General features: G+C 42.9%; 1 protein-coding gene across 4 annotated transcripts in view; it reads left to right on the top strand.

Annotated features, from left to right (window-relative positions):
• The window catches only part of mtss1 (MTSS I-BAR domain containing 1), a 42,478-nt gene that overhangs the window by 7,984 nt on the left and 20,754 nt on the right, over nucleotides 1-13,740 (top strand). For all 4 annotated transcript variants that reach the window (XM_069531409.1, XM_069531402.1, XM_020105792.2 and 1 more), the window contains exons 2-3: nucleotides 4,972-5,033; nucleotides 9,307-9,380. In XM_069531409.1, the coding sequence (XP_069387510.1) occupies nucleotides 4,972-5,033; nucleotides 9,307-9,380 (136 nt within the window). The remainder of the gene's footprint in view (nucleotides 1-4,971; nucleotides 5,034-9,306; nucleotides 9,381-13,740) is intronic.

Raw genomic sequence — 13,740 nt, forward strand, 5'->3', positions numbered from 1 at the left:
CAGACTCCCACCGCATTTCACATGTGGAAGTGTCCATGGGCAAGATCCCAGAACAGAACAGGGGTTTAGTTTGCTGCAGGCCGAAACCGCCTCTTTTGGTTTGGACTAATTTCTGGTCCGTTGGTCCAGACCATGGTCTGAGTTACCGTTCATGCCCCTTGTTTTGGATTAGACTAAACTGAAAGGTCAGAATGTCTGGGCCAAACGAGGCAGGTGTGAAAGCCCCCTTAAGCACCAAATTAGTGTATTAATCCGCTGCTGAAAATAGTCCCCAGCATATGAACTAGTTCCCTCCGGTTTGACTAAAGTTTACTGAAAACTTCATTGCTCAATTTGTGGGGCTGTTGCAATGTATTGTGTTGTATTGACATATTTATATTTTATGAGGGTGTATGCAAAATGTTATTCTCCGAAATGGCCGTAACCTTGGCGATAGTTTTATAGTGAACCTCTGTCTTGTGTAATTGGTTTCACTCTGAAACTGGTTTTTGAGGAATTTGCGCGGCCGCATTCTTTGAGCAAATGCTTCTCCGCTCTGTGAGACTTTGATTTATGATAAGAGGATCATTAATATTCCCTGTCACTGCAGACATGGCAAATTCCCCTCCTCCAACAATTCAGAGAGAAGTGTAAGATAAAACGCTCGATGACAGACTTCCATTGTCTGTCGTCACCAGCTTTAGTTCTGTTACATGGAACATCAGATTAAGAAATAACCTCTGGTGGCGGTGAAAGAGATTTGTTTTGTGTCTGGTAAAGAAGTGGAACAGCAGTTTTTGTTTTCTGGCTCATTATTATCATGTGTTTGGCTGCTGCACGGTGAAAGTGTCAGGTGAGACGTGAGGGGATTATACTTCTGTGAGATAACGTTTATCTTTAAGAGGAGCACAGGTTGGGCTGCAGAGGAGCTGCAGCAGGTTCACATGTTCAAGATTTCAACAGGTAGGTGGATAATGTAAGCAGCCATCTCCAAAGCTATGAAGATAATTATCAACTGTTCTGTTCACATTTGCAATAATTCAGTTTCTCACAAATCCACTTAAAACTAGCCAACAAAGTAAAACATAACATTGAGGGCAAATGTACATGTTAAATAAAATTCTGTGTCTGTATTTTAAGAATCAGTAGCGGATCATTTAAATACAAACCCCCCAAAATTTGAAAACCTATAATCCATTAACCTTGATACCAGAGCTCCGCGTTTTGATCCCTGGATAGTGACACTTGCATGCAGAATATCTTAGCATGATTTTGTACAAGATGAGGAGTTAAACAGGACTTAAAAACACACACTAGTTAACAATGAAAATGGTTTTCCCTCTGTTCGTTTCACTTTTACACTTTAGACCCAACATTTAATCAATTAACCAAGAAAACACATGAAGAAGAACAATAATTGTTCCTCTCAGATCCAAACATGGCTCTTTGAATGAATTGGCAGCTCACTCTCTGACTAGTTGACTTGGTCTTTGTCGAGTCAGTCTGGACTCAGGAAAGTATTCTTGTCTCGTCAGTCCCTCCGTTATAGCTCTGTCTTCATCTCTGTCCCTTTGCTGGTCAGTAGAGCAAGTCGGAATTATCAGGGTAGGATTAACGACTACACACACTGACTAAAGTAACTGTATACCTGGTCATGCTGTCTGGTTGACTAAGCAGATAAGATAACAGCGCTGTATGTCTTCTATACACAGAGCCGGCGCTGAGTGAATGGGTTTACTGTGTCACTGCTACTGGAGCACGTGACGGTTTCCACTCGGCTCTACGGTGTTTTAGGTAAAAAGCTGGTTGGGATTAATGACTGAAACACTGTGTAAGACAAGTGCCCACCACAAGTTTCCAAGACCTGTCCAAGAGTTGAACCTGGAAATTCATCAGAGTGGTGAATGTGTGGTGCGCTCTCTGCATAGATGACCTGACAGAGCTTCCTGCTGTCGTCGGAAAACTTTAAAAGGTTTGATAGACACGTGTTTGAGACAGGACCCGTCTATTCACCTCCTGGAAAACAATAATCAAATCAAACCCCCGACTGTTCTCTCAGACTAACATCTCACTAAGAAGATGTTCTCCCTCTGTCTCTAGAAACAAAGCAGAGCAAAGATGTAAATGTATCCGTCCAGCCAGATGATGGTCGACGGCTGTTTTGTTTGCAGCTGTCTCTGGGAACCCCGCGGACGCCGTGAGTGACCTTTGTGGGGCCCGGGGCCCTAATTTAGCAACCGCTGCTTTAAAGCTGTCTGTGCCGAGCTGGAGCCCGGTGCTCTTCTCTGTGGTGTTTTCAGCCCGGCCTGCTGGAGAGCCAGGGCTGGTATATTTTGTCTCCGACTGAGTGTGACATTCCTGGCAGTCACAACAAATCCTGGCAGAATTTAAGGTTTAGGCGAGAAGTGAGGGAACAAGAGCTGCATTGCGAGATCTGAAATCCAAGCAGCGGAGACATTTTGTATTGTGTGATCTTGGTTTTTAGCTCAACAGTTCCCCCCCCCCCCCCCCCGTGACCTTGAGTGCTCTTATAACATCATAGATAATAGTTGACTGATAACATCGATATCAGCGTTGGTTTGCTTTTTTGGTTTATTTATGAATAACAGAGTGAAATGTAATTTGCAGCTGATTATGTTTTTTAATACATTGGCAAATATAATGGAATCATAAGAGTTTGATTTGAATCGAAGATCAAACTGAACCAAAGAACTGAAGCATGAGTTAAAGTTTCGGAAAGACTACGACATATTGTGGATTCTTTATTTACTCAGTTCCATCAGTTCATTGATGATTTCAACAACAAAAACATAATTTCTTTCGTACCAATGCTTTAAAATGACTTCCAAGTTTCAAATGTGCTTCATCTTAGATTCAGTTTCACGACACATTTTGTTCTGGCCGTAACTTATTTCCTCCTCTGCGGGGATCGATTAAGTTCTTGGAGTGCAACTCTTTCCTATTCATTTCCTTCCTCTTCCATTTATCGCAGGGTTACTGTTAGTTGTTCACAGAGGCATTCAGCCAGTCACCTGCAGTATTTCATCATGCAGTGCTAAATCCCTGCAGCTAGTAAACCTGTCAGCCCCATGCCGTGTGCATGCCTGGCTAGCTGTGAAGCAGGGGCCAGCTAACAGCTTTAGCGGTGTGGAGCTAAGAGGCTAATGGTGTGGTGTTGAGGGTTAAATCGGTATTATCCTCTCTCTCGGGTGGACCAGCAGAGACAGAGGACAGACAGGGTGACTGGGTTCAGGAAAATAAAGCGAGAGAAAGTGGGATTCACTCCTCATTTCCAACCATTTTAAATTCAGCAACCAGAACACAGCACCAGCAGCTGTTGGTCGCAGATGTAACCCAAGGTCAGACCCTGGAGCACGGGGCAGCCTTAGATTACATAATCAATCAGCTGCAAAAAGACAGATAAGCATTTTGCCTCCTACAGATTAAGATAATCTAATTTCTGTTCAAGACTGTAATAGCATTATTTTTCCATGTACAGCTTTTCAACAGATGTCAACAGATGTTCAATGTGTTGTTCTGTTTTTTATCAATATTTCATGCAAATATGCAGCGTATGCCAAGGACTGTAAAAACTTCATGGATTTATTTGTGGGTCAGACTTCTTCCGAAGTTCTGACAGCTCGTGCAAAGTGTAGAAACGTTGTTCGAGATCTTTAATGATATTCTGAGGTGGACACTGTAGTCAAATGTGAATGTGTGTGTTTGTCAGCTGTATGGATGTGACAAGATTTGAAAAAGTAAATGATGAGTCAAAAGACAGAATTAATCAGCAGCTAATAAGATACACAATCATTAGTTTTCTATTTCCAGCTTTCCCTGATGGTTCACAGCTTTTGAGTCTCATGTTGTAAACTGAATATTCTTGAGTTTTGAGTCACCGATCAGATAAAACCAGCAAACGGAAGACATCACCCTGAGCTCTCTGATTGTGATGAGCTTTTTTCTCCTTTTTCATTCTTGACTCATCAATTATACAAGCAAATCTATAACAGAAGAAGAAGTAGGTCCCACCCCCATACATCATTCTGTCGTGACTTTATTCCCTCATATTTTTTTCTTTATTCTGACATTTCAGTTAATTCTTTAGGGGAATGCTTCTATTACCCCAGTGAAATTCACGCCAGATATAAAACTGAAATGAACCCAGAACTTCTGAGATGACTTTGAAGAAAAAAAACAGGATTTCATGGGGAAATCGATCACAGCCGGATGACAGCAGCACTGTTTTGCTTGTGATAGGCTCTGTATGTTGTTGGCTCGCCCGAGACCCGGCAACATCTGTGTTCACGTGAAACCCAGAGAAGCCAAAAATAACACAACGCAGTCGACTGTTGATTTCTTTCACTGTTCCGTTCCGAGCTGCTGGTGAAACAAAAACTGTAAAAGGAACGTGATGTTCAGTCACGGTTAAAGAAGCAGAGGTCACACCCAGAGCTGAGTCGACAGAGAGTGAAGCAAACATTTTGATTATCAGTTTGTTGTCTTGGATACTTAGAGTACAAAAATACTGCTTACTATACATAATACTCATAAACTTGAATATAAAGCCTAATGTCTTCCTGTCAAATGACTTTCATTTCTTTTGACATTCTTCGTTTGCTTCTTCTCCCTCTGCCCTGCTCCTTCTTTGCTCTGCATTATTTTTAGTCGTTTCCACTGTGCCCTGTCTTAATGTCTTTGTTTTTTATTGCACTTAGTGGATTTCATATAATCTGATTTTCATTTCGATCTGATCTCTGATTCATATCCGTTAAATCCAGTGACCCTCACAGTTTTAAACACTCATACTTCAGCTGTGGGGGAATGTGATATTCAGAGATTTCTCCTGTTGTCCGTTAACACACAATCGTCCGAGGTTTATCGTTATGAAGCACAAATTGTTGAAGGACCATTTCTAGTATCTCAGTTAAACTTGTAGGTGTGATGCTATTGTGGATTTAATGTCTGTGGTGTTATCTGTGTTCGCTGCAGGCCAGTTATCCGACATGGGAGGACTTTGTAACCAAAGGAGCCAAACTGCAGTCACAGCTCAGGTAAGACACACATGCATTCACATTTAAACTCAGTGGGTCATTAGAGATGTATTATCACCTCGTAGAGAACCTTCCCCAGACTGAACCTCAAGTCAATATTATCATAGAGATCAAATCTCAGGCAAAGTGCAGCACCAAACTGCTAACTAAATGTAAACCATCACATTATTAACTGTCCAACTTGGTATTTTAAATACTTTATTTTATCATGCATATGTTTCTTTATTCATGTCCTGCCGGGAGTCAAGAGTAGACGTGTGCACTCTTCTCTTGTGACACGACACTTGCCTCCTGTGCCTGAATCCCATTGGTCGGACTTTATTGAGATCCATATATTTTGGGGTTGAAGTTCTGTTTACTTTAACTCACTGTGCAAACTGGTTGAAAACCACTGGTCTGCTGCCACGCTGGAGAGAACCGAGCTGATCTCTCAGTTGGACATAATGGCTTGTCTCACGAAGTCTTTGTACATTTGGTCTGAAAGCTGCGTCGGGGTCACGCACAGGTCGTCAGCACTCGGTCAAAAACACTCAGCATAGGGATGTTCGGTGAAAAACACTAATCTGGCTTAATTTAGAGTGATGTTATTTTCTAAAATGCTTTACTGGCCAATCAAATGCGTGCACATTCCTGTTGGATTACTTTTTCATGTCATCGCTGTGTCTTTGTAATCTTTGAGATGAAATTCATGGGAATATGTTATCTCATCACATCTTGTTCTATTTTCATTCAACGCCCACTAAGACTAGTAAAGACAAGTAAAACTGTATAGTGTCACTGACAAAACTATTGGTTTCTTTCAGGTTTTCCTTTATTAGATTTTCAATAATCCAAATCTCAGTCAGTGAATATTCTGTATTTTTGATTCTTTTTGTGTTAATGTAACATGACTCAGGAACGGTAGGATGTTTGTCATTGGTCTGAGAATCCAGGTATGTTATTGGCAGCTTTATTAAAACATTTTAAACAAGTAGAAGGTCACTAAGAGAGTCCATCCCTCCACCCAGGGTAACGCCCAATCTCACAATGTTAGAGGAAATCAAATACACTCGAGAATTCAATGGGTTCTTCCTTGGCTCATACTCCACCCCTCCACCAAACTTCATGAAAATCTCATCGGTGTTTGTGTATTTCTGCAACAGACAGATGACAATGGAAAAATAACCTCCTCGGTGCAGGTAATCACTGTAAACACTTCCTCAGGGGCGTGTACTGGCCCGGTCTGACCGACTGTAACCCTGCCAACAGTCCTAAACGTACTGTGATTGTTATGTTCGGTGCTTTACATGAAGGCTGCATGTGTTCTGACTGTGACTCTCTGTCACCCACACAGTGACCCGGTAGTCGGCTCAGTCTAATAACAGTATAATGGCTGTGCTTCCCAGTGGGCGAGTTTACTTTGATAAGCATCTCTGTGCCTGCTGCAGCCAGTTACAGGCCATTAGCCAGCTACACACACACACACACACACACACACACACACACACACACACACAGACGTAGGCACAAATGGGACATCCACACTGATAAAACTAAAACTACACTTTAATGCTACTTAAGAGATGCAGACACACACTTTAGACACATTAAGCTTTAATCAAGACTCCAGCCCCACTGTTGTGTTTATTCATTAAACCACCATAAAAATGATTTTAAAATCAGATGCATAAAAACATTAACTTGACTATGTTCGGCTTAATTGTTTATTTAAACCCAGTGAACATTTCTGGGATAGTTACGCAGGATTTTCTGGACTTGAATCCATACTCCCCAGCTTCAATGAACTCAACTCTTCATCAGATAACTCTTCATAGTTTAATGAAGTCTAAACAGATTTGTCCCAGAGAACATTTAATTAGATTATTGTCAAAGAGCGGCTGTGGCTCAGACGAGAAGTATCCGTCATATGATTCCCATGAGTTTGTCTGTAGACGAGTCTGAAGGCCTCAGACAGAAACACATGTAGACACAGCAGATGTGGTTGAAATGACAAACAGTGAGTGTGGTTAGAACTATGGGTTGGAGTCACGAGTGTAGAGGACTGGGAGCTGGGATCTTGCAGCACCCAACACAAATCTGGAGGTTGTGGTGTTTATTGTTGTGCAGATGAAATCGTTGACAGTCCTGTGCAAAGGTTTTAGGCTCCAGACCCTGAACTGTGTCTATCATGCACTTCTAATCAGTCTCTCATTCTGAAAATAAAAGCAATACAGGTAGTGGCCGTACTCTGCAGAAGTTGTATGCACCAAAGTGAAAATGCCATGAATATTTTTTTTTTATTTATCAGTTAACTTAAAAGAGGAGCAAACAGAATAAAACACCAAATCAAATAAAACTGTTTTCAGACATGACCTCAGTAAAAATGTCCAGAACATTGGGTCTGGACATTTTTACTGAAGTTATCTTTCACAGCAGGAGATTGTCCAGATCAGACACGTTCACAACAACAGGAAAATGTCCAAAGTATTCAGGCGTGGAGGCAAAACATGAAGTAGATGCTGCGGAAATCACATGATCAGACCAGCGCCAGAGCTTATCAGCAAAAGATCCAAAAACCTTGTTGTCTGTCCAAGTTGACGTCTTCGTCTTCTCTTTTTATCTGGAGATATTTGTTTTCTTTCAGGTGTGTGTCCGTCCGCGTTGGAAACATACTCAACATTTTCTTGCTGTATTCTCACACGGTCTCATTCGAACATTTTCCAAATGTTTTCCGTGCTGGGCAGGAAATGTTACTTAAAATGTCCAGAGCAACGCACGTAAACTTTGCATTCTCACATACAGCCCCTCCGTGACTGTGACCACACTTTGTTCTCCTCTGGTCACCTCATCAGAACCCGGCGGACAGGTGGTTCGGAGTATCTCGGAGATCCGTTGTTCCTCCGTAGATTCAGTGATGAGAAATTATGCTGGTGCTGGTGCAGAATTTCACAACTAGCAGCTCCACCCTGACTTGTCATCCAGAACCTGATCTATGCAGCTCTGAGTTTCACACCAGAGCTTCTCTCGATACCCATTGAAGTTTTTGTGTTTTGTTGATGAACGTGCGACCTGGCGAGCTGCCGGATCGTTAACACCGACGGGGATCGTCAGATGTTTAAACCCCAGAGTTTTGGCGTCTTCTTCTGCGACTGTTGGTTCACATCAAGGACATTTGTGCTTTTCTCGATTATTTTGTGGCTAAGATAAAGTTGGAGATTTTTCCTTTTCGCTGCACACAATGCAAACCTTGACTGTGAAGATTTTGGTGCGTGTGTGTGTTTTAGTGTATTTCTGCACACATTACCCATTGACAGCAATGTCACCTGATCCTCTTAGTTAGGTTTTCAGGGTTACTTACTGTGTGTGTGTGTGTGTGTGCGTGTGCGTGCGCGTGTGCATGCGTGCAGCTATAGAAACATGGACCTGACTGGTAATGGAACACACACAGAAACAATACGTCCATTGATGATGATGATGTGTGTGTGTGAGGAGGGATCCAGTTACACTCTGGCCTTTGAGGGTGACGGGCCTCTCTGCACCAATCCAGCTACCAAAATAAAAGTCCTTTATTTTTCTTTTTAAAAACCGAGCGGAGGTTTGTTTGTGATGAGTCCTCTGCTGCGGACTGTGGTCGGCCTCCCGCTGCGTTTATTTGATCTGAACCAGAGAAGAAACTCTTTTGTGTTTTTATGGTTCACTCTGCCCAGTTGTAATCAAATAAAGGTTACGTAACTCACATTGTTATCTGCAGTTTGTCCTGCAACGATACAGCTCGTCAGTCATATGAACGTTTGTCTCGTGCATGTGTGTTGCTTTCCTCAGGTGTTCATACCTGTCAAGAGTAGTTGATGAACATCAGGACAAACGGGCCTCGTCTACACTACTGCAGATTTAATAATTTCTCTGTCCACACCATCATCAACATGCTGGCTGTGAAACCTCTGGACATCTTCCTGCTGTACTGTCACAAAGGCTCACTTGGATGTGTTATAGTTTTCCTAGGGGGCTGGCAGGAAAAGTTTGGGAAAATATTTGGAGAAACTTACTCGGGAGGTTTTTTGTTCTCCCTCCTTCTCAGCCCCTTCGGAAATTTTCTGGAAAATATCCAGATTTGAGATTTCATGTCTGAAAGCCGCTTCTGACTTTTAATAAACTGGTTCCCGGTTTTAACTGAATGTCTTAATGAGTTAAATGTTTACACTGAGTCCATTTGGCACATTTTTATTATTTATTTAAATGAAATACTTCTGTATTCAGTGGATTTACATGTGTTTGGTGTTTTTCTCTGATTCAGGACAACCATCGTGGTAACTGGAGCCTTCCTGGATGCTTTTCAGAAGGTGGCAGATATGGCAACCGGGACCAGAGGTAAACAAACACACACACACACACACACACACACACACACACACACACACACACACACACACAGATATGCACTGTACCGTACAAGTCAGGAAAATAATCACTCTGTGTGTGTTTAAACATTTGTTTGCATACATCATATAAGTGACCAAGGAGAAAAGTTCCTTGTCACAGTGTGATCGTTGTCTCTCGTTGCTGTCTCTCTTCATTATAAATAGTTGCATCATGAGGGAACTAATTAACTCCAGTCGCTCCCTGAGGACTTCTGGAGTTATTGGTGCACACACGTGTCTGTAATAATATAATGCAGCCAAACCATTGATTGTGCTACTGGAGGATGAAATGTGCCAGGAAAATTACCATGGCATTTTCAGCACATTCATCTTGTTCTCATCTTTTTCTGTTGCTGCCTTTCTCTCGCTCTCTGAAGTGACACAATGAGACCTCGTGTACAGCTGTCTTTGTTTTGCCCTGGATTCAGTTACACACACTATCATTCACACATAGACACTTCATAATGCAGGTCGGCCTTAGCTCTTCAGTGCTGAAGTAATCTGACATGACGGGAAATGCTCTTGTTTGCGTTTGCATTCTGAATTGGATACGACAATCAGTTTCAGTATTGAGGTCATGTCCTCGACAAATATACACGAATGGGACATTTCAATGTTAAAACAGTGCTTCACAGTAACATCGTCAGATAATTAAAAAAGCTACGTAGATGGAGCGAATGCTGCAAATTAAAGAGAGGGGCAATCTGGCAAAAATAAATCATCAAGTCATCAGGAGACCACTTTAGCACGGCAGGCTCCTCCGTCTCTGGAGGCCACGCTTTCACAGGCTGAGTCCTCCGACGGATGCATCCCCCTGAATTGGGACACAGCTCGGAGCTCCAACTGACATCAAGAAGTTTAAAATGGCGGCACCTCTTTCTCTCACATTTTAGCTTTGTTATTGTGCAACTGAAGGAAGTGGAGATGCATTGTCTGTCTTTTTATACAGTCTGTGGTTTTGGACAGGGAGCGTTTAAGGCAGTAATGTAAAGCTTTGGATGCTAGTTGCCATAAAACCTCAAAGAAGAAGAAGAAGAGCAGGAGTTGGTTGTGGTTTGCTAGTAGCTGCTAATGTAGCCTGGAGGCCATTGCCTCTCACAGGGATGAAGAGCTACAGTCGTCTGATAAGCTCACTCCTCTCCCTCACTTCCTCCAGACAAGCAGATTCTTTCATTTTCAGACTTGTAGACTTCTGACCCGACGAAGACATAAAACATTTTTATTGCTGAGCGACTTCTGACATTAACAAAACCTCATGTGCACAACCTTATCAGCAATGAGGCCGGGTGATGCCGACAGACTGAATAGATTCACAGGGGATGCAGAGACAACCAGACCAAGTGTGTCGGTGCTTTGTTAAGACAGTCATCTGCTGGTATGATTATGTAACCCAGAATTCAGTTGGTATTTAAAGGGAATCCAGTAACATGTGGGTGTGTGTGTGGGAGGTGAATCATGGCCGCTCCCCACCGTGGAGGCCTGCTCCGTCACGTCTTGTGTCAATGTTGGTTTATCAGAACAGAGGGAACACACATTAAGAAACGCGAGCAGAGAACACAAATATGTAGCTTCAGTTTGGTGCTGGCAGACTTTAACCTGCAGTGACCGAGCAGGTTGACGGATCCAGGAATTTAAAACACGCAGATACAGAAAGTTCATGTCCAGTCAACGGCTGCAGGGAAGTTTGGGTCACGTTCTGCAAGTCATCGCATTAAAGAGCGACGCTTCACCCCCACCGCAAGGTGTCAACATGTTTATCTCTGATTTAGACTCACACACACTTTCTCATACTGGACAAGACACGTGAGGATATCAGCTGCTGGTGTTTTTCACACTTTTTCTTATTAATTTGATTGTTAATAATTTGCAGATGAATCTAGAAAAATCAACAGGTTTAACCTTGCTTGGCTCCGCAGTCGACACAGGACTGTTGTCATCTGTTAGCAGTTTGCTCAGTGCAGCGATATCACAGCCTTTGCAGACCATTTGTTGACCAAGCACATTCCACTGGTGTGTGTGTGTCAGTGTGTGTGTCAGTGTGTGTGTGTGTGTGTGTGTCAGTGCGAGTGCATGTGTGCATTCACGTGCACCTGTGTTTTGACAGCTGCCTCCCCGTGCACTATTCTCTCTCTTCAGCTTCTTATGTCTGTCAGCTGCTGAGTGTGACAAAGACAAAAGAAGAGCTGAATTTAAGGAAGGCCAATAGATCTCACACACACACACACACACACACACACACACACACACACACACACACACACACGCACACACTCTTTGTGTTGATAAATCCTTTCAGCATTGAAAAACCCTTAAATGTTTTCTTCAGCCTCTCAGAAACACCCACAGGGAACTTTGTGTGGGCGCATGTGTCTCTGTGTGTCAGAACCGGTCTGGTGGGTCTCTCTGGGTTCCGTGGTTGGTTGCCATGGTTAAGTCCGTGTTCTCATCTTGCTGGAAAACACGGCATGTTTGAAGATTGTTTATCAGGATAGACAGACTGACAGGAGGACATCCGGGCACGCCAGTGATATTATACACGTCACGCGGGAGCTTCTCCATGTGAGAATGTGTCAAAATGTGTTTCACTGCAGTTGATCAGTGTTTTTTTATGCCTCAGACCGACTGTGTTCTTCATGCTGTGTCAGTGCGGGCAAGTATTTTCTTTTTTTACAGCGAGAGCCACATGGCACCTAAAAAAAATCCCAAGCAGGTTCCCTGTTGGTTTCAAGGAAAAACTCAGGGTTAGCATGGTAGCTTCAGTTCAAACAGACGAAGTGACCTCTGTAGAAAACTGCAGACATCAGTGATAATTAGAACAGAACCAGATCTAAAAATAAATCTTAAATAAATCTTGTCGCAATCAGCTGATTTTGAAAGCAGGGTCCTCTTGTCTCCTCTCTGGTGATTCCTCATGACTGGTTTCCCCGGCAGCCGAGGAACTGTTGACGTCTTGGGCATCATGTGGCTTTCAAAGTACACACGCAAACACAAACAGACACACACACACACACAGATCACAAGACGACCTACTGGGTGCTGACTTTATCTAGTTTCCTAAGGTCAGCTGTGTGTGTGTGTGTGTGTGTGTGTGTGTGTCAGTTTGCTGCAGAATTAGCAGAAATGAGGAGCCTGGAATCGGTTTGCCCCCCCCCCCCCCCCCCCCCTCCTGACTGACTGACTGATTGACTGGTCAGCCGGTCAGTTAATCGATATAAAGATAGAGAGAGGAGTTGGGGGCTGGTATTGTTGCAGACTGGAGTTGTTGTCTTTGTGATCAGTCTGGATTTGATGCACAATCAGAGAGCTACAAAGGAGGAATCCCCCAGACTGGCTATACACTAAGGTTTTACTTGTACTGCAGAGGAATAAATCATGTCCAGGAGTTCTGCATCGTTTCTCAGACACAAACACACACACACACTCACAAATTAGAGCCTATTAGGCATGCTAATGCTATAATGCTGCCGCCAGCTACATGTGTGAGAGACACGAACTGCAGCGACGGCAGCGAGTGCTCCGCTTCGAGGAGAAAACAGTACCTGCACATGAATTCCACATGAAAGAAAATTAATTCTTGCAGTGAACAGAAGTTTATTTGCAGATGTTCACATTCAGGGAGACGCCAGGGAGTCGACTCACAGGAAAAGAAAACAGGAACAACCTGGGAGCGGAGAAAACGACAGAAATTAACACACACACACACACACACTCTCACATGCGTTTCTGAAAGGGCCACATTATGAACGGTGAGGAGGAGATTGAAGCTGGAAAGTTTGGGTTTAGAAGGAGAGGGAACAGTTCTCTCTCTGTCTATCGGACCTTGTGTTGCTGGAAAATGGAGGTAAATTATAAACGAGTGGAGCAGCTTTTTATTTTCCTCTTATTCTCTTTCCACCCACAGACGTTTAGGTGAAATCATTCATATCTTTTAAAATGTTTTACACAATGGTGCAAATCTAACTAGTTTAAAAACTACAACATAGAATAAAGCTATTGCATTAATAGTCACATTTAAAATACATCAACAGAAATCTATGCTACATAAACGTCTGCCTGTCCTATGAAAGCCGAGGCAGCTACTAAACCTGTGTGTCCATCTGTTGTATTTCTCGTGTTGATAGCTAGCATGACACATTAATCCAACACATACGTGTGAGTTCAGTGTGACTCTCCTCGGATAAAGTACGAATCTGTGTTTGCAGTTTATTCATCAGTATGTGTCAGTAAAGCTCTTAGTAAAGACACTTTTGTGGCAGCAGGTTTAAGGAGCCCTGTGGACTGTTCGACCTCGCGCTGTGTGGCGATGTTTG

The sequence above is a fragment of the Paralichthys olivaceus genome, chromosome 2 (assembly GCF_024713975.1).
Source record: "Paralichthys olivaceus isolate ysfri-2021 chromosome 2, ASM2471397v2, whole genome shotgun sequence".
Taxonomy (NCBI): Eukaryota; Metazoa; Chordata; class Actinopteri; order Pleuronectiformes; family Paralichthyidae; genus Paralichthys; species Paralichthys olivaceus.